At 63.8% G+C, this 18,520-nt stretch overlaps 1 protein-coding gene across 3 annotated transcripts in view; it reads left to right on the top strand.

The window, feature by feature from the left end:
- Positions 1–378: 378 nt before the first annotated feature.
- ARHGAP23 (Rho GTPase activating protein 23) overlaps positions 379–18,520 on the top strand; it is a 31,463-nt gene continuing 13,321 nt past the window's right edge. The window contains exons 1-2 of one of the 3 annotated variants that reach the window (XM_057402625.1): positions 379–402; positions 17,414–17,593. In XM_057402625.1, the coding sequence (XP_057258608.1) occupies positions 394–402; positions 17,414–17,593 (189 nt within the window). In that variant the 5' untranslated portion in view covers positions 379–393. Of the gene's footprint in view, positions 403–5,462; positions 5,646–14,516; positions 14,819–17,413; positions 17,594–18,520 lie in introns of those variants that run through there. The other 2 variants (XM_057402624.1, XM_057402623.1) reach the window with 2 other exon arrangements.

Raw genomic sequence — 18,520 nt, 5'->3', positions numbered from 1 at the left:
GTTTGGGGTGGAGGGATTGGGATGAAGGGGATGGGATGGAAGGGCTGTGTTGGGGGTTTGGGATGGAGGGATTGGGATGGGAGGGTTGGGGTGGAGGGGATGGGATGAGGGGGTTGGGAACGGAGGGTGGGGGATATTGGGGGGGGATTGGGGGGGGGGGGCTGTGGTGGGTTCCCCGGGGGGGGGGCCGGGCGCGGTCCCCCCCCGCCGCCGCTCACATGACGCCGCTCCCGGGATGCGCCGGGCGGCGCCGGGCGTGGGCGGCGGCGGCGAGAGGCGGCGGCAGCGGCGGCAGCGGCGGGGCCGCACCGGGGCGCGCCGGGACCGGCACCGCCACCGGCACCGCCACCGGGACCGGCCCATGGCCCGCGGCCCGCCCGCCGCGCCGGCCCCATGGAGCAGGTAGGAGCGGCCGGCACCGGCACAGGGACGGGTCCAGCACCCCCCGGGCGCGGCGCTGCTCCGGGGACCGAAGGCTGGGGGCAGCCCCCACCCGGGACCGCGGGGACCCCTCCCGCTGCCGGGGAGACCCCGCTTGCCCCCTTTCCCCCCCCTCCCCCGTGCTCCCCACCTGCTGCTCGGGGATCCCTTTTTGCCGTGCCGGGTCCCCACCCGCCTTCCCCAGCATCTCCCCATCACCCCCAGCATCTCCCCATCACTCCCCTGCTTCCCCATCACCCCCCTGCATCCCACCCTAGCATCACCCTCTTCCTCCTGGTACCCCCATCACCCCCTTGCTCCTCCATCCAACCCCTGCACCTCCCCATTGCCCCCCCTGCTCCCCCATCACTCCCCAGCACTGCCCCATCACCTCCCTGCTCCCCCACCACTCCCATCACCCCACAGGATCTCCCCAGAACCTCTCCATCACCCCCCTGCATCCCACCCTATCGTGAGCCACCAGATGCCCCCCCGACCACGAACCAGGGACCCCCAGGACCCCTCCATCACTGCCTGCCCACCCTGAGCCCTCGTGTCCCATCCCTGCCCCACTGATATCAGCGCTCCCACAGGCTGTGGCATGTGCGTGGGCTCCCTGCATGGGCACCCATGGGTGCTTGCCCAGCCCAGGTCCCTGCCATGGGGATGGTTTCTTCACCCGACATGGAGGGGACAGAGGGGACAGTCCCTGCTCTGCCCCAGGTTTCCATCTCACCCCAAGGTGTGTCTCATCCCACTTGCTGGGAGCACCAGCGTGGGGTCCAGCTCCCTTCCCACAGCCTCAGCACCCCCCAGGCTCTGCCTCTGGTCTTCCCCACCTGCCCCATCCTGGCTTGGCCTAGATCTGAGGGAAGGATTTAATGCCTCGTGTGTGCCCCTGGTCTGGGGCTGCTCAGAGGGACCAGGGCAGAGCCACTGAGACACATCCCCAGCACACAGCAAAGTGTCCAAGGCCAGGTTGGACACAGGGGCTTGGAGCATCCTGCTCTAGTGGAAGGTGTCCCTGCCTGTGGCAGGGGTTGGAGCTGGATGAGCTTTAAGGTCCCTTCCATTCTATGGCTCTGTGTTGGGGTCTGCATGCTTGTGAGCACCCCCTGCCCAGCCTGGGTCCTCAGGAGCCCACATCCATCTACCCCACGAGAGCATCCAAAGCCAACGTGGGTGCCGCACGTGATGCTCTGCCATCCCCATCCCCAGGCTGCAACCCCGCTCCTGCATCCTCCCTGCTGCTGTGAGCGTGGGTGCCCCCCACACCCAAACCCCCCCGTTGCTCGCCGTGTCTCAGAGCTTGCATTCCCGCTGGCAACATCCCCGTCCGTGCCCATCCAGCTGCAATGCAGAGGAGCTCCGGAGCTCCGCACGCCTTCCCCCATTGGCAGCATCGCCGCTGGAGCAGCCGCGGTGGCTTTAGGCCGGCGGCAGCAGCAGGTTGGCGTGGGCCGGACCCCAGCAGCGAGGGCAGCCCCGGCCGCATCCCCGATGGCGATGGGCAGCCGGGGATGCTGGAAGCGAGGGGTCCCGCGGGCACCCCGCTTCCCAGCAGGGTTTCAGCCCCTCCCTGGTGTGAGATGAGCCCCTAAGTCCCCGCCGCTCCCCCCCTCCCGCCGCTCCGCTGCGTTTCCTCGCCCCATCCCATCCCAGATCCCCCCCCTCTCCCCTCAAGCCCTGCTCTTGTTTATGCCCGCAGCCGGGGAAGGAGGGGTTGGGGCCGTAACCCCTTCCTCTGGCCGCCGCCGGCTCAAAATGGCTTCGTGCCGCGGTGGTTGCCGAGGGAAGAGCAGCCCTTGGCTGGGAGGTGTCTGCCTGGGGCCGGGGGGGGCTGAGCGCCGGGAGGCCCCACCGATGGGCACCCAACACCCGTCCCCATGGGCAGCGCACGGTCCTGCGCTGGCCTCGGTGATGCTGTGTCCTGCTGCGATGCTGCTGCTGCTCCTCCGGCCACGCCGGTGCCCTGGTTTTTTTTTTTGCTTTTCTTCATTGAATTCATAGGATTAGGTTAAAACCTAAAGCTGGGATTCTCCTCTCATCTCCCTTTGTCTGTGGCTCCATAGGGAGCGGCAGCCTGGGCGGGTGTGGGGGGGGCTCACGCTCCCCCAGATCCTCTTCTCCAGATGCTGGGATTTGGGATGGGCACCGAGGAGGTTGAGATGTGATGGATCTGCTCTGCTGAACCCGATAGTGGGGTGGCTGCCGTGGTTTTCGGGTGGATGGCTATGGAATGGGGTGTGGGTGAGTGGTGGTGGTAGCTTGGGAACGCTGTGCCGGTGCCATCCCATCCCTGCGCATGGGGATGGGGGAGCCGGGGGTCCCCCTTGGTGCTGGGATGGAGACAAAGAGGGCCGGGAGGAGGAGGGAGGGATGGAGCATAGGCTGGTGGGGGCATGGTGGCACCCGCTCCTTGGGGATCCCTATGGAAAAGCTGCCTCTGGAGAGGGGCTGGGGTTTTGGGGGGGGCTCCTTGAGTCCCCCCCACCCCAGTTCATGCACCCCACAATGGGGTCACCTGTTGCTGGGGGTGGTTGCTTGTCCCTCAGCTCATCAAGGGTCCATCCCCGCCTCTGGGTGGGATCGGGGTGACAATAGCCAGCTCGGGTCGTGTCACCCCCCCAGTGAGGGTGGCACTGGGGAGCCCACATGGGGACACGGGAGTCCTGGGGTCCATGTGCACGTCCTGCCAGCAATGGCTCTTCAGTGCCAGGCTTGTGGTTGGTCCATGCGGGAGGGATGCAGCGCATCCCAGCGGGACCCGGAGCTGCTCTGCTGCACACAGGCGGGAGGTGGTGGCCCAAGAAGGGGACTGGGGACAGAGGGACCCATTGTAGGGTGCTGAGCAGGGGTGGAGGGTGGCCAGAGACAGGCTGCAGGCATCCGGCTGCAGGGGAGGAAACGTCCCATCATCCACATCCGACTGTTGGCTCCCTCCGGTTGTGGGATGGCTCCCAAGGCAGGGAACAGCCGTGGTGGCAGCGCTGCTGTGGGTCCCCCTGGGGTGCTGGCAGAGTGCAGGACCCCCCCCTCATCCCACTTCCCTGTTGCTGTGGGTGCTGCACCCCAGGGTGGCTGTTTCAGCATCCTGGGATGAAGGTGATATCCCCATCTGCCTGTGCTTGTGTGGCTGTGCATGGAGCACGAGGAGGGTGAGCAGCACTGCAGGAGCCACCAGCCAAGCAGGACATGCCCTTAAGCAGGATCAGACCCTGTGGCCTCTCTCCAGCTCCCAGTGCCCGGCGTTTCCGTGGCCGGCGGCGCGGTCCTGTGTTTGTTCTGGTGGTGCTGAGGTTTCTCCAGGAAGTCCTTGTTGACACAGACCTGCTCAATTGTGTCACAGAACCCTGGTGCTGGCAGCCCCGGGCTGGCGCTGACCCTAGGACATGGCATGGATGTGCCAGAGCCTTTGGCACAAGCCTTGTGTCCGGCGGGAGCTGGGGCTTCTGCATCCTGGGTGTCCTCCCTGTGCATGGAGCCCTGTCCCTGCTGGGGACCAGGGTGAGGATGGTGACACCCACCCGCAGCAGAGGAACCCCCTCAGGGTGCTGTGATGGGAGACTGAGCGACCACCCTGCACTGCCTTGGGCTCCATGGGCTCCAGCCCTGTTGAACCCCAGCTCCAGCCCCTGTGTCCGTGCATCCCCGTGGGCTGTGCCCATCACTCCTCCCCGGTTTCCTGCCTCCTCCAGCTTTCCCGTCACGTGCGGCTCCGTTTCCCCTCTGGCGTTGCCTCCATCACCCCAAGGCTGGTGCTGGGTCCCGGCTGTGCCTATTCCATGCCATGTGCCCAGCTCGAGTCTGTGGTGACTCTGGGCTTGTGCCGCAGCAACGCGGTCGCCTGCTGTCACCAAAGCACCTCTGAGGTGCTGTTTGCACCCCGAGACTCGGGTGTGGGAGGTAATTTGCTCAGTGGCTGCTTAATGACAGCTTTGGGATGCTCTGCTGTGGTCCAAGGGGCCTGAGCCGGGCTGGACCCTGTCTGGCTGCCCCTGTCCCTCTGTCTGCCAGGCCAGGCTCCGTCCGTCTGTCCTGCTGTTTCCCGTCCTTGCCGTTTCCTTTCCCCATGGGTCTGTGTCAGCCTTTGTCCCTCCGTCAGCCCCAACTCCGGTGTTTCCGTCCCTGTGTCTGCCTGTGCCAGTCCCCGTCACTCCCGTCCCCCTGTCCCGGTGTTTCCTGTCCGTGTGCCCTTCCCTGCTCCTCCTCCTCCCGCATTGCCCGGCCTCGGCCTTGTCCTGCCAGTCCCTGTCCTGCTGTTCCATGATCCCTCGGCCCGCTCCCCCTGTGCCTGCACTGGTCAGTTCTGTTCCTGGTTCCTGTCCTTCTGTCCTGGCTTATCCAGTCCTGGGTGTCCCTTGCACATCCTGGGGTCTCTCATCCCCATCCCCATCCTGGTCCCTGGGTGTCCCCCACCCACCCCTGGGTGCCCCATCCCCATTTGTGTTCTTGTTCTTGGGTGTCCCCTGTCCATCCCTGTCTCTGAATGTCCCTTGCTTGGTCCTGCTCCCTGCGTGTCCTTGTCCTGGTCTCTGAGTGTCCCCTGTCCATCCATGTCCCTGAATGTCCTGTCCTGGTTCTTGGATGTCCCTTGCTTGGTCCTGGTCCCTGGGTGTCCCTGTCCTGGTCTCTAAGAGTCCCCTGTCCATCCATGTCCCTGAATGTCCTGTCCCTGTCCTGGTCACTATGAGTCCCCTGTCCATCCATGTCCCTGAATGTCCTGTCCCTGTCCTGGTCACTATGAGTCCCCTGCCCATCCATGTCCCTGAATGTCCTGTCCCTGTTCTGGTCCCTGGGTGTTCCCTGCCCACCCATATCCCGGTTCCTGGATGCCCCTTGCTTGGTTCCCATCCCTGTCCCGTCCCAGTCCCGCTCCCCGGCTGTTCCCGGTCCCGGCTCTCCCCATCCCGTTCTCCCGATGCCTTCGCTCCCTCCCGTCGGGGCGGTCCCAGCCGCAACCCCGCCCGCCGCCGCGGGCGCCCGGAGGAGGCGGAGCCTCAACCGGGGCCGGGGCCGGCCCAGCCCGAACCGAGCCGAGCCGAGCCGAACCGGACCGGATCGTGCGGGGCCGGGCGGGACCGCACCGCTCCGAGCCTCATCGGGCTGAGCCGAGCCGAGCCGAGCCGAGCCGAGCCGGGCCGGACCGAGCCGAGCCCGGCCGCCGCGCCCCGATGAATGGGATCGCCTTCTGCCTGGTCGGGATCCCGCCGCCCTCCCCCGCGGTGAGCGGCACTGGGTGATACCGGGGAGGCTGTGGACTGGGGGGACTGGGAGGTACTGGGGGTGCTGGCATGGCGCCGACGTCCGGCAGCGGGGCTGGGCGATGCCCGGGTTCCTCGGGGGCCATAGGGCTGGGGCAGTGGGACCAGAGGGTTCCGGTCCCGCGCACAGGGCTGTGTGCCACGGGCGATGGTGGCCGCGGTGAGTCGTCACCGGGGACCATCCGCAGTGGTGTCGTGGCAGGGCGGTGGGGCTGAGGCGCCTGGATCCGGCCATGGGGCTGAAGGCGAGAGCTTGGGGCTGGGCTCCCCCTTGGTGGGACAAGACCCGCGCACACCCACGTGTGTTTCCTCCATAACTTCTGTCTGGGCTCTTTCCTTCTGGGTCCGGCTGCTCCATCCCTGCCAGCTCCATCCCTGCCAGCACTGGGCAGGCAGAGACCCCCCTCAATGTGCCCATAGCCCCTCGACGTCCTGTCCTGCCCCTTACACAGGGCTTCAAGCAGGCCCTCAGCCTCCAAGGTATTTACATCCCCACTGCCCCACGCTGCGGATGCTCCTCCCGTGGCGTGGGCACCGGCATCGCCCTGCAGGCGCTGGGGCCATTCCCTTCTCCCTCGGGAGCAGCGTGGTGCCAAGAAAGCCCAGCCCAGCCGTCGTCTAAAACCCCGTTTCCTGCCCATTTCACGCCAAAGCCCGGCGAAGGCGTGGGGTGGGGATGGGGACGGCGCTGGGGGCCGGTGGTGGGGGGCACGCCGGGGATGCGGCCGCGGTGCCGGGCTGGCACAACGCCGGCTGATTCGAGCACGTCCTTGCCCCAGAGCTGAATTCGGCCTCTGTTCCTCAGTTCCTGGTTATTTGAACTCGGCTTCCTCGGCCCGGCCATGGGGCTAATAACCAGCCTCAAAGGATTAATTGGGGTGTGCGAAATGGTTCAGATATGGGGAGTGCTGCTCGTTGCAGCGGCTGAGCATTAATCATGGTTTCTCTTCAGATTCCTCCCTGCTTACTCCGTCCCATTGAGTGCTTGCAGGCAGAATTGCCACGCTCTTGAAATCTGCTCTTCTGCTGCTTTTTTGGGGGTGAAATCTGCCCTTTTGGGTGGGCAGGACCTAGCGTAGGGGCTTTGCTCGGTGCCCACCTCTTCCCCCCCTGGGTGACGTGGGGGCGAGTTAGTACGGGGGTGGAAGGCTCTTTGCAACCTTCCAGCGAGGACTTTGTGCTGAGCAAGCAGAAATCCAGCCCCATGGCCATCCCCGGGGCTGCACCCCCCTGTCCGCCAGCCTTTGACCAGTGGATGCTGCCCTCATCCCCGTGCTGCCTCCATCCCGATGCCCCTATATACCGGTGCTCTCGGCAAACTGAGTTTCTTCATGCCTTTTTTTCTCCCCCTTCCCTTCCCTTCCCTTCCCTTTCTTTCTGAGCCCTGAACTTGAAAGACAGGAAAAGCCTGTGCTCGGTGCCGCAATCCCGCCTCGCCAGCGCAAAACCTGGCACCGGCGCCACGCTGGGGCACGTGGCGTGATGCCACCCCGGGGTCCGGCTGCCCACCCCGGGGGGGCTTTGGAGCCGTGGGGTCCCCATGAAGGGTTCTGACCTCATCGCTGCTGTGGCTTTAACCTTGACCTGTCTCATGTGCTGGCACAGCTGGCACCCATCTCTTGCACCGCGGGCGGGCTGATGGGTGATGTTTAATGTCCCAAAGCCTCCCGGGGCTGGCAGCGCTGCCCGGGTGCTGTCATCTGCAGTGTGAAGTGCCAAGGAACCACTGCAGGGAGCAGGGACTGTGGTCTCCGGGTGGGGGGACGTTGGTGCTGCAAGCATGGGGGACGTGGTGACAGCTCTCGGTTTGGGAGCGGGGCTGGCACCGGTGGTGCGGTGGGAGCTGCATGAGCAGATCCCAGGAGCCTCAGAGCTGTGTTCTGGGGCCTTTCCCCACTTTAAGCAGAGCAGGGAGAAAACACACAGGGATGGGGGGGGGGGTCGTGTTGGGAAGCTCCTGAGCTCCAGGGAAATGGCTTTTTATTCTCATTAAAAGGGGACAAAAAAGCTTAGGTTTCAGGTCGGGGCCATCCCATTAATAAACCAAGTTTGTCTTCAGCAGGCAGCAGGACCTGATTTAAAAAGGAATGGAGATAGATGACCTATTTTAAGCTCTCAAGTTGGAAACTATCGACCTGGCCGCCTCTGGGCCACGAGCAGCAGGGCCGGCTGCACTGGCTGAGCCCTGCCTCCTGCTCCCAAACCCATCCGGCTTTCCAGGGAGCCGGCCCGCCTTGGGATGCCCCAGGTTGTAAAGCAGGGTGGCTGCTTTAAACCTGCCGCCAACCTCCTGGCTATGGAGCAGATGTCTCCAGCACTGGCTCCGAGCACCCGAAGCGGCTGGGATTCCCTTTTCCGTGGCTGCTTATCCCAGGATTTCATTAAGCCTTCCCTAATTGCCGCAGCCAGGCGTGTTGCAAGACCCGCAGCGTCGCGGTCCGGCACGTCGGTGCCGCCGCCTCGGTGGGAATCACCTGCATGCCCTGTGGTTCCCAGCCCTTGGATTTCTTAGCGGGGCTGGGATAGGGGATTGGTGCCATTCCGCAGCCCTGCTGTGAACGTGGGAGCTGGAGCTGGGGTCTCCCCAAGGAAAAGGGTGGTTGAGGGTCATCAAGTGGCTTTGTCCATGGGGGTGTTGACCCCAGAATGGGATCCAGCAGGATTCCCCTTGCCTCTGCCTGCAAGTGCTTTGCTTGGTTAAGACCCTGCTGCAGCAGGAGGGAGCTGGGGCTGCAGTAACCGTGTCCAGATTGGGATAGGGATGAGATTCCTGCCATAATTCCCAATCCGGAGCTGGGTCCCCCAGTGATGTGCAGCCAGCAGGTCCCAGGGCTCTCCTATAAGATACCCATCAGTGGCACCCCCATAGCAGCACCCACAGCCCTGTCACCCCCACGGTGCCGGCATGGGGGTGCCCACAGTTGCCTTCCCCCCCACCCAACCACCCCGATGGCAACAGTGGGCCCCTTGATGTGGCCGAGCGCGTGGGGCAGCCCCGGAGCGGGTGGGATGGAGCCCGATGGCTCTGGGGGACAATTGTGCTATTGTGGAACACACTGGGCTCTTTGAGTGCCGTGCGAGGCGGGGGGCCGGGGCTGGTGGTGACTGGTGTGGTACCAGTGGCAGGATGCTGGAGGTGATGGAGCAAGGGGGGACAGGCCGGTCCTTGGGTTTAGGGATGCGCGTAGGCTGTGGAAGAATGTCGGGCTGCTTCTCATGGCAGGAAAGCACCGCTGGGTTTTAGGGCTGCAACAGAGCAGGAGGTGCTGTGGGAGCGTGGTGGTCCCCAAAGCTGCCTCTTGTCCTCGCAGGGGCTGGAGGGAGGCTTCTTTCCCCCATCCATTGAGGGATGCGGGATTTGTCCCTCCCCGAGCATCACCGACCCCTTTGCTCCACCCCATCCCCGGTGCACAGGCAGCAGCCCAGGGGGGGTACAAGGGGTCCCTCCACCATGCGAGGGGTGCACGGCCCTGGCCCCCACCCCGGGCCCCCGGCCTTGAGCAGGGCAGAGGCTGGAAGGAGCCGGCAGCTCCTTCCCTTGACCTCCATGGGTAGGATTTTCCGCCGCGTTAAGGTGCCTCTCGGAGCCGCCGGAGGAAATGGCTCATTGTTAGCGCTGCTGAAAAAAACAGGGACCCGAAAACCTGCAATAATGAGGCCAGCTTCTATTTGAGGGTTTCCATGGGAAAAACAGGAAGCGCAATCCTGGTCCTTTTCTAGGGCTCGCTGCTGATAACACCGCTTAGGACAGGGAGAGAATGAGGAGCTGGGGGTGAAGGCAGACCCTCGGTCACCTCCTCGGTGTCACTGTGGCTCCGTGCTTCCCAGCCTCTCCTGTGGGGTTTGGGCCACTGGGCACATCCCTGGTGTGGATCCCATCCCTTGCCCCCATGGAGCCGCTTCCCCCCATGGTGCTGGGTGTTAAGGAGGAGCCGTGTGTCTGGGGACCTGTGGGACACGGGATGGGGAATGGAGGGGGTTTAGGGATGCCCTAAAGGAAGAGACCCCAGGATGGTGGCACCACGGGGACGTTCTGCATGAACAGGGGATGTGGTGTCCCCTCATCGTGGCTCACAGGGATGCCCTGTGGGGGGCTCTTGGAGTATTGTGGTGCTGGGTGCTGGAGAGGACCGAGCTGGAGCCACATCCTGCCAAAGGGAGCTCAGTTTGGTCACGACGTGGCCGGGAGGGCATGGAGCCAAGCGGGGACCGGGCGCGGGGCTGTGAAGGAGACGCTGTGGAGATAGAAGTTGGTGTTGGGAAGGAACAAGGCGATTTCCTTCCCCACGTTCACACCCAGAGCGGAGCGGCCTGTGGCTCCTCCAACCTCCTCCTCAGCACTTGGCTCCGTGTCACCCGGGAAACAGCACCCCTGTCCTGGCTGCTTCGGATGCTGGGGATGCGGTTCCCCAGCCGGGCACATGGTCCCAGTGTGGGATGGGATTTGGCAGTGGGTCCAGTGCTGCCAAGCCTTGCACGTCCAGCACCCTGTGCCAGCCCCGGAGCTGGCTGTGAGGATGAGGATGGCACTCGAGCTGTGGTCCTGGTGGCTGTGTCCCGTTCCACTGGGACATCCGTGGGGTTGGCCTGGGTGCAGTGATGGGGTGGGAAGGGAGGAATCTGTTGAGCATCGTAGTGGATGCTTAGGGCATCCCCAGCCCTGACAACCAAAAGCCATCCCCAGAATTCCCATCCTGCCTACGGATGCCTATGGATGCTGCATCCCTGCCCAGGCTGGGATGTGGCATGGGGACTGCTGGCAGTTATTGGGAGGCACTTGGGGGGGGGGCTCTCCATCACCGAGGTGTTGCTGCCTCCAATTCCCAGCACTGCTGCTTCTGCATGGGATGTGCATCTGCTTCCCAGCATCTCCCTGCGGGATGCAGCCGTGCTGGGGCATTCCGGGGGGCCGGGAGCATGTGCTGGCTGTGTGCAAGCAAGCCAGCACCCCCCAAATCCCTGCTGAGCCGCAAAGCTCCTCAGCCCTGGTTTGGGTTAAGGAGAATTAAAACGCTTTCTCCTGGGGTTGGTAATCCTGGAGGATGGGGCCGGCTTCTCCCAGCGCCGTCACCTCCGTGCTGTTCCCCTTCTCCTGCCACCACATCTCCATGGCCAGGCCCTGCTGGTGGACTATGCCCTGGGGTGCATGGCTTGGGTGCAGGCAGCCCCTGCTCTTGGCTCCCTTTGGGGTGATGCCTTGGGACCAAGTGGTGCTGGGAGGACCTAAAGTGGGAGCAGGCAATGGCTTTGCCATCCAAGGGCTGGGAATGACTTCTTGTCTCAACACAGCTTCCTCCTCCCCAAAAATCCTATTAAAACCTCATTTTTCTGACCCTAATCCCAGCTCACCGTTCGGGAGGGATTAATGTTTGCGTCCCCTCCCTTCCCTGCGTGCTGTGGGGCTCCATGCTGGGATCAAACCTCCTTCCCGCATGGAAAGCGGTGCTGGAGGAGGGATGCTGGGGCCGATCCCAGCACGCCGTGGTGGCGGCAGGACCGGCAGCTGCCTGCCCCTCTGTCCTCTGTTCCTGCCCCACGCATGACGTGATCCTCGCTGCGTGCCAGGGGTTGTGATAGCCCCACAGCTGCCACTGGTGGCACTGGGATATAGTGGGGTGTCCCCCCCCCAGATGGGACCACCACCTCCATCCTGGGGGTGTCCCCATGGCCTGGGCAGGGTGGGAGAGGCCTGGGAGCAGCAGCCATGGGGCAGGGAGGTGGGGAACAGGGAACCCCCCTTAGGAAAGGCTGCTCCGTGCCTCAGTTTCCCAGCGGCTTTGGCCGGGAGTGCCGGCACCGGCACCCATGGGTGCGCGTCCCCACGCCTGCCGCAACGTGTGCCCGGTGCCGGAGCATGCCGGGAACGCCGCTGCCTTTCCCCCTTGCTCCTGTTTGGCTGCGTATTTAGGGCACTCCTGTGCAAAACACAAGGGGTTTGGAAGGCGTCCAGGAGCGCTCGCATTCCGCGGGGTGGAATCTGCCCCCGCCAACGCTGCTTGACCTTTCCTGCTTTGGGCTGCGGGAACAAGCCTGGGGCCCATCTTCCCCCCCCCCCCCCCCCCCCCCTGCCCCCCAACTTTGGGGGGACAGGGACCCCCTGTCACCCTCCGGGCTCAATGCAGCTGGGGAAGGTGTGAGTGGAGGTGGCAGGATCGCATCCGCTGTTCCCAAGGTGTTCCCGGATGGAGCCGTCCCTCTGTGGCAAGCTGCTTTTTGCCCCCTCTTAGCTGAAAGCATCCCCCCCCCCCCCCCTCCCCGGGCTCTGCTCGCACCCACAGCTCTGTTATCCTTGCCTCAGGCACCTCTTCCTGCTGGGATGTGCTGGAGTGGCTCCCATGGGAGACCCACAGCACGCACGCAGGGTGACAGGGGGAGAAGGCAACGGTAGGGATTTGGCTCCTGCCTTTTCCCCATCGCAGTTTCTCCTTGGGTTGTCGGTACGGAGGTGCTGGGATGGTGTCACCAAGCAATCCAGCCAGCCCTCAGCGAGGCTTGGAGCAAGCACTGGGGCTGTCTGGGGCCACAACCTTGGTACTTTGGCCGGGGTAGACTTGCTGAATGCCATTGGGAAGTGCAGGGAATGCGGGATGCCCCATCCCTGGACGTGTTGGATACAGGGGCTTGGAGCAAGCTGCTCTAGTAGAAGGGGTCCGTGGCAGGGATTGGAACTGGATGAGCTTCAAGGTCCCTTCCAGCCCAAACCGTTCTGTGATCCTGTGGATGCCAAGGCACCGCCACCATGCAGGGGGTCCCCAGGGACCGTCCCCTCGCTGCTGGCTGTGGGCATTGGGTGCCCGGCACCGTGCTGCTCCCGCTGGTGGAGTGGAGGGGGCAGAGGAGTGGAGGGGCCATGGGGAGCAGGACGCTGGCCCCAGGGCTGCAGGCTGCAATCCCAGCAATGCCCGGCATGTCCCGGCGCGGCCGCATGTGCCTCTCCTCGGCTTCCAGCACGGCAGGAATGCGGAGCGGGACCCCCTCGAGCGGGGACAGGGGCAGGGACAGGGTGGGGGGGGAGGCATTGCCCTGCTCTGGTGTCCGGGCTCACCACGGTGCTGCCGGTTTCCTTATTCCTCCCATGTTTTGGCTCAGCTCAGGGGAGCCAGGATTGAACCGTAGGGGTTGATGACTCCATGCATGGGGACCAACAGGGACCTGCAGCCCTGGGTAGCCCCCAGAATGGGAGATGAGGGAAACTCTTGGTTTGGGAAGTGATGGCCTTGGAGCCATCGCCCTTTGCCACAAGCACTGAGCAGGAGGCTTGAGGGGCTTTGTGGGTCCCCAAGGGTCTGTGTTGGTCCTTGCGGTGCTGCAGCAGCGGAGCCTAGGGCTGGGTGGGACAGAGGGGAGCAGGGGTGACTCGAAGCCCCCTTGTAGAGACCACTGGTGGCTCGTCTCTGAGCAAGCAGGGGGGACACTTGCTGCCCCCACGGGGTGTCCCCCTCCCTGTCCCCAGCATCGCCTGGTGCCCTGTGTGAGTGAGCAGAGGAAGGAAGGAAGGAAGGGAGGAAGGGGCTGGGAGGAGGGCGAGGAGGAAGCCGGGAGGGTGGATGCTGCCCCGGGGTGATGGAGGAGGAAGGGGCAGATGGGAAAACAGAAAACAGCAACCCAGAAGAAAGAAAGAAAGAAAGGAAAAAGGGAAAGTCCTGGCAAAGGGACGCTGCAGGCATGGGGGGACGGGCGGCTGGAGCACCAGCTAGGATGTGTGGCTGTCCATCCTCCATGCATCCATCCATGCATCCACCCATCCATCCATCCCATCCAGTTTCCATTCCACCCTGTGTCTATCCCACCCTCCCTTCATCCTCCATCCATTCCTCCATCCATTCCTCCATCCATTCCTCCATCCATCCATCCATCCATTCCTCCATCCATCCATCCATCCATCCATCCATCCATCCATCCATCCATCCATCCTTTCATCCCTCCCTCCCTCCCTCCCTCCCTCCCTCCCTCCCTCCCTCCCTCCCTCCCTCCCTCCCTCCCTCCCTCCCTCCCTCCCTCCTTCAATCCCTGCCCCCCTCCCTCCCTCCCTCCATTCCTCCATTCCTCCATCCATCCCTCCCTTCATCCATCCATCCATCCATCCATCCATCCATCCATCCATCCATCCTTTCATCCATCCTTTCATCCATCCTTTCATCCATCCTTTCATCCATCCATCCATCCATCCATCCATCCATCCATCCATCCATCCATCCATCCATCCACACATTCATCCATCCATCCATCCATCCATCCATCCATCCATCCATCCATCCATCCATCCATCCATCCATCCATTCATCCATCCATCCATCCATCCATCCATCCATCCATCCATCCATCCATCCATCCATCCATCCATCCATCCATCCATCCATCCATCCATCCATCCATCCATCCATCCATCCATCCATCCATCCATCCCTCCCTCCCTCCCTCCCTCCTTCCTTCAATCCCTCCCCCCCTCCCTCCCTCCCTCCATCCATCCATCCATCCATCCATCCATCCATCCATCCATCCATCCATCCATCCATCCATCCATCCATCCATCCATCCATCCATCCTTTCACACTTCCCTCTCTCCCTCCCTCCTTTCCTCCATCCACCCACCCATCCATCCATTCATCCCTCCATCCCACCCTGCGTCCACCTCACCCTCCCACCCTCTCTCCCTCCCACCCTCTCTCCCTCCCTCCCTCCTTCCCTCCCTCCCTCCCTCCCTCCCCCCGTCCCTCCCTCCGTCCATCCCACCCTCCCCGTCCCACCTCAGGGTTGCAGCCACGGAAGGCGGCGATGGCTGAGCCCGAGCCCGAGCCCGAGCCCGAGCCCGTGCCCTTGCCGGCTGCCGGCTGAGCCCCCTCGTCCCTCGCCGCATGGTGGAGGAGAGCGCGGGCAGCGGGGCCCGGGGCTCCCTGCGGGTGCTGCGGGGCTCCCCCCCCCGGCCCCCGCCGGCCCCCAGCCCCGTGCTGGTGCTGAGCAAGAGGCTGTGGAGCGTGGAGCGAGCGGGCCGGGGCTGGCGGCTGGAGCTGCCGGTCGGGGTGGACTGCAGCAACCCCGAGCCGCGCTGCCTGTGGCTGAGCAGCCTGCGCCGGCTCGCTGCGGGCAGCCCGCACCGCGGCCCCACCGACCCCCGCACCCGTAGGTGCCACCGGGTGAGAACCGCGCTTCGCGATGGCCTTGGACGGGAGGGAAGGGGCTGGGGGGCTCCGCTGGGGCTGTGCTGCGTCCCCTCGGTCCCGGAGGTTGGGGTCGGGGGTCCCGGTTCCTTCCCCGGTGCAGGGCTGGAAGCTGCGGGCAGTGGCAGGGCTGTGCCTGGGTGTTTGATTCCCACTCGCCGTGGCCGGGAGGAGGAGGGGGGAGGATGGATCCTGCCCCCTCAGGATGCAGAGAAAACTCTCCTTTGTTCTGCCTGTCCATGGGGCAGCGAGGTGGCATGGGGACATGGGGTGCAGGTGACACCAGTGATGGGGGGGACGGGACAAGCGACCTCGCAGGCGTTAGGGCTGTCTGGCCCTAATTGCAATTAAAATCAAGCCAAAAAGGCAGGAAGGAACTGGGCTCTGTGGGGATGGGGGACGGGGTGCTGGGGACAAATGGCTGAGGTGACAAATCAAGTGTCAGCCCGCTGCTGGGGGAGCTGGAGCATCTCCCACTGCGGGGATGTCCAAGTTAGGGGCATGTCCAAGCCCACACTGGGGGCTTTACAGTTCAGAAAGCTCCAATATGGGGTGGGTGGAGAGGGAAACTGAGGCACTGCGGTATGGGATGGTTTGCAGGGTCTCTGGGTCTCTGCAGTGGATGATTCCCTCTGTCAGATGGGGGGTAGAAGGGATCTGGAGTGGGAAAACCACCAAGTTGAGGCTGGAACAATCCCAAATGATGCTTAATCAGGGCAAGGAGAACCCCCCCATCAGCAGCGGGATCAGGACACTGGGTCCCTGTGGGATGGGAGTGATTCCTCCTCTTCTATGACTTATAGAAGCTTGGGATAGAGCCATGGCCATGGCTGTGAGCACAGGGACACATCCCCATCCCTGCGGGTCGGTGCTGTGGTGGTGTCTGCACTGATCCTGCCCTCTCCGAGGCTTGTCTGTGCCGGTTAAAATCAGCTGGGCACATTCAGCTGTCAGCTTAAAAATAATCCAGCAGCCACGGACACAATGGAGGGCGCAGATGGGGACAGGCGCCGGGATGGCCCCGGGGCAAAGGGATGGGGGTCCCCCGGGAGCGTGGGGAGCCCGTTGCCATCTGGTTTTGGGTCACCAATTGGGGCTTTGGGGGCTCATGGGGAGCTTTACCCCCTGTATGGTGCTGGGGTGGGGGGCTGGTTCTGGCTCTACAGTGCTGGTGTTTGGAGCATTGCTGCTCTCTGCCGTGTTTTGGGGTGTCTGAGAATCCCAGCCTGGTTTGGGTTGAAAGGGACCTTAAAGCTCCTCCAGTTCCAACCCCCTGCCACGGGCAGGGACCCCTTCCACTGGAGCAGCTTGCTCCAAGCCCCTGTGTCCAACCTGGCCTTATCCGTGAGCACCCAAATCCATCGTGGTTGGGTCTGGCAGTGATGGAGTGGGTGCCGTGCCAGGGTGATGCCTCACCGGCTGCAGTGCCAGAGCGGTGCCCTCACCATGGAGCCCTTGATCCCCATGGGGACGGGACCCCCAACAGCGGGGCCATGCGGGACGTGCCGGCACCGGGGGCTCAGCCTGGCCCCGCTGAGCTGCTGTCACATTTCCCCCCCCGGCAGCGAAAAGGCCCACTCAGCAGAGCACAGACAAAGGCTGTTTTGTGCCACTGTCCCTTTGTGTGTCCCTTTCCCCTCCCCGCTCCCCATCCATCGCTTCAACCCAGACAGCGCCTGCATTTTAACACCCTCATCCCTGCATGGGCTGACTCCCGCCTGCTGCGGTGGGGAAAGAGGTCCCGCTCGGGCAGAACCCCTCCTGCCTGGCTGTCACTGCCCTGCCTGGCCCTGCAGCTCCCACGTTACTGGGTTCTCCCGTTTCAGCAGGGATCTGTGCTGCCGGGGCACTGGGAAGGGCCCTCTGCCCCCTTTGGCCGTGGGGCTGCAGGGCTGGCGGATGCGCAGCCAGATGTGCAGCCGCATCCCTCACCAGGGCAGTGCTACGAACCCTCCCGGGCTCAGCCAAGGTCTCTGTTTTCCTGCTGTCTCCAGGCTCTGTTCCCAGTGCCAAGCGGGATGCCCATGGCTTTGCCGTGGCCTTGTTCCCCATCCCAGCACCGAGATGGAGCCGTGGCCCTCCTGACCCCATCTGCTGCTCCAGGCAGGCTCCTTTGCCAGCACCCATGGCGGTGCCAGGTCCCTGCCCTGTCTCGGGAAGCATCACTCAGCCAGCGGCTCTTTCCGGCTTGCCTGAGGTTATTACCACGGCGTCATCGGAAAGGGACCCTTTTGTCCCCAGCTCCCCCATCCGCTCCCATCCCTAATCCTGCTGTGCTGCCTCCTGGGTCCCATCCAGACCTCCAGGCACCGCTCATTCCCCCCTCCCGCCCCTTTTTTAACATCCTTTCTATGCATCTTCTCCCAAAAGTTCCCATCCAAGGAGTTTTGGGGCATGGTCTTTGCCTGGAATTCGCTGGGATTAGGGAAAAGGGTTCCTGAGAGCTCTGGGCAGATCCCAGCCCCAAGTGCAGGGCTTTGGATGGGCAGACATGGGGGGGACACTGCCTGTACCCCCCCCCCCCCTTCCAGAAGTGACATCTTCCTCCTTGTCGTTCCCCCCCCCCAACAGCCAACACCAGGCCGGAGAGATGGAGCATCCCCAAACGCCAACGTGCCCCCCGAGGGCTCCTTCCCCTGGGTGGGCCCCAAGACGGTGCTGCTGCAGAAGAGCTCGCAGGGGGGGTTCGGCTTCACCCTCCGCCACTTCATCGTCTACCCCCCGGAGTCAGCGGTGCACTGCAGCACCAAGGTAGGGCTGGGACCCCCCCTTCCCTCCATAGAGGGACCCCCGGGGGGTGGTGGGATGCAGGATGGTGATGTAAGGGTGGGAATGGGGCTGTGCATCGCCTGCTTGGTTGGGGTACCCTGGGATGAAGGAGCACTCAGGGATGTGCTCCGAGCAAGTTGGCAGCGCCTTTGGAGATGTCCCGGAGCCTTTTGGCAGGGACACGGCTGGCTGCGGGAGCAGAGGATCCCTCAGCTCCGGACGTGGCTCTGGCATCCTTGGGAATGGCAGGAAAAAGGCACTTCAGAGCCCCTGAGGCCAGGAGGGAGGCTTGGCACAGCGGGATGCTGCTCGAGCTGAAGTGAACTGCGCACCGGCACTGCAATTCCCGGTTTTTGGCTCCCAATTTTCCTGGCTGGAAGCTTTGGGCTGGATCTGCCCCAGGACCCAGTGGCTGCAGCCTGGATCCTTCCTGGGTGCTGCCTTTTGGAGGGACCAACCCTGGGTTGGTCAGCACCTCCTGCACCCTCCGAGCCATCAAGAGACGCTCATCCAGACAGCACCTTTCCATTGGGATAGAGGGACCATGCCAAACCACCCAGCAGCTTCCAGCATGGACCGTGGTGCCCTCTGCACCTGAAGGCAATGATCCAGCTCTCCAGCCATGCCAGCTCCAAGCTCCTGGGGTCTAAAATCCTCCTCTCACCCCATATTCTGCACTGGCAGCTTCATGCAGATGAAGGGAAAAGGGTCTGGGGCTGCATCATCCATCTCAGCCCTTTCCCTGCTCCGGGGTGAGCGGACCTGGATGCTTCACATCACCCCGGAGCTTCACAGCCCCACGGCTCTGGCTGCCCCATGGCTTGGCATTGGCTGCCTCCTCCCCACAGGGGGGAACCGCAGTGGGAAGTGAGTCACAGGGAGAAGCAATTCCCTGGAATCCCCACTCAG

This window comes from Pezoporus wallicus, unplaced genomic scaffold (assembly GCF_028554395.1).
Source record: "Pezoporus wallicus isolate ANWC-B61680 ecotype Strahan unplaced genomic scaffold, APGP_CSIRO_Pwel_v1 contig_13748, whole genome shotgun sequence".
Classification (NCBI taxonomy): domain Eukaryota; kingdom Metazoa; phylum Chordata; class Aves; order Psittaciformes; family Psittacidae; genus Pezoporus; species Pezoporus wallicus.
The sequence above is the reverse complement of the archived record's forward strand: the minus strand, read 5'-3'. Positions and strand labels throughout refer to the sequence as shown.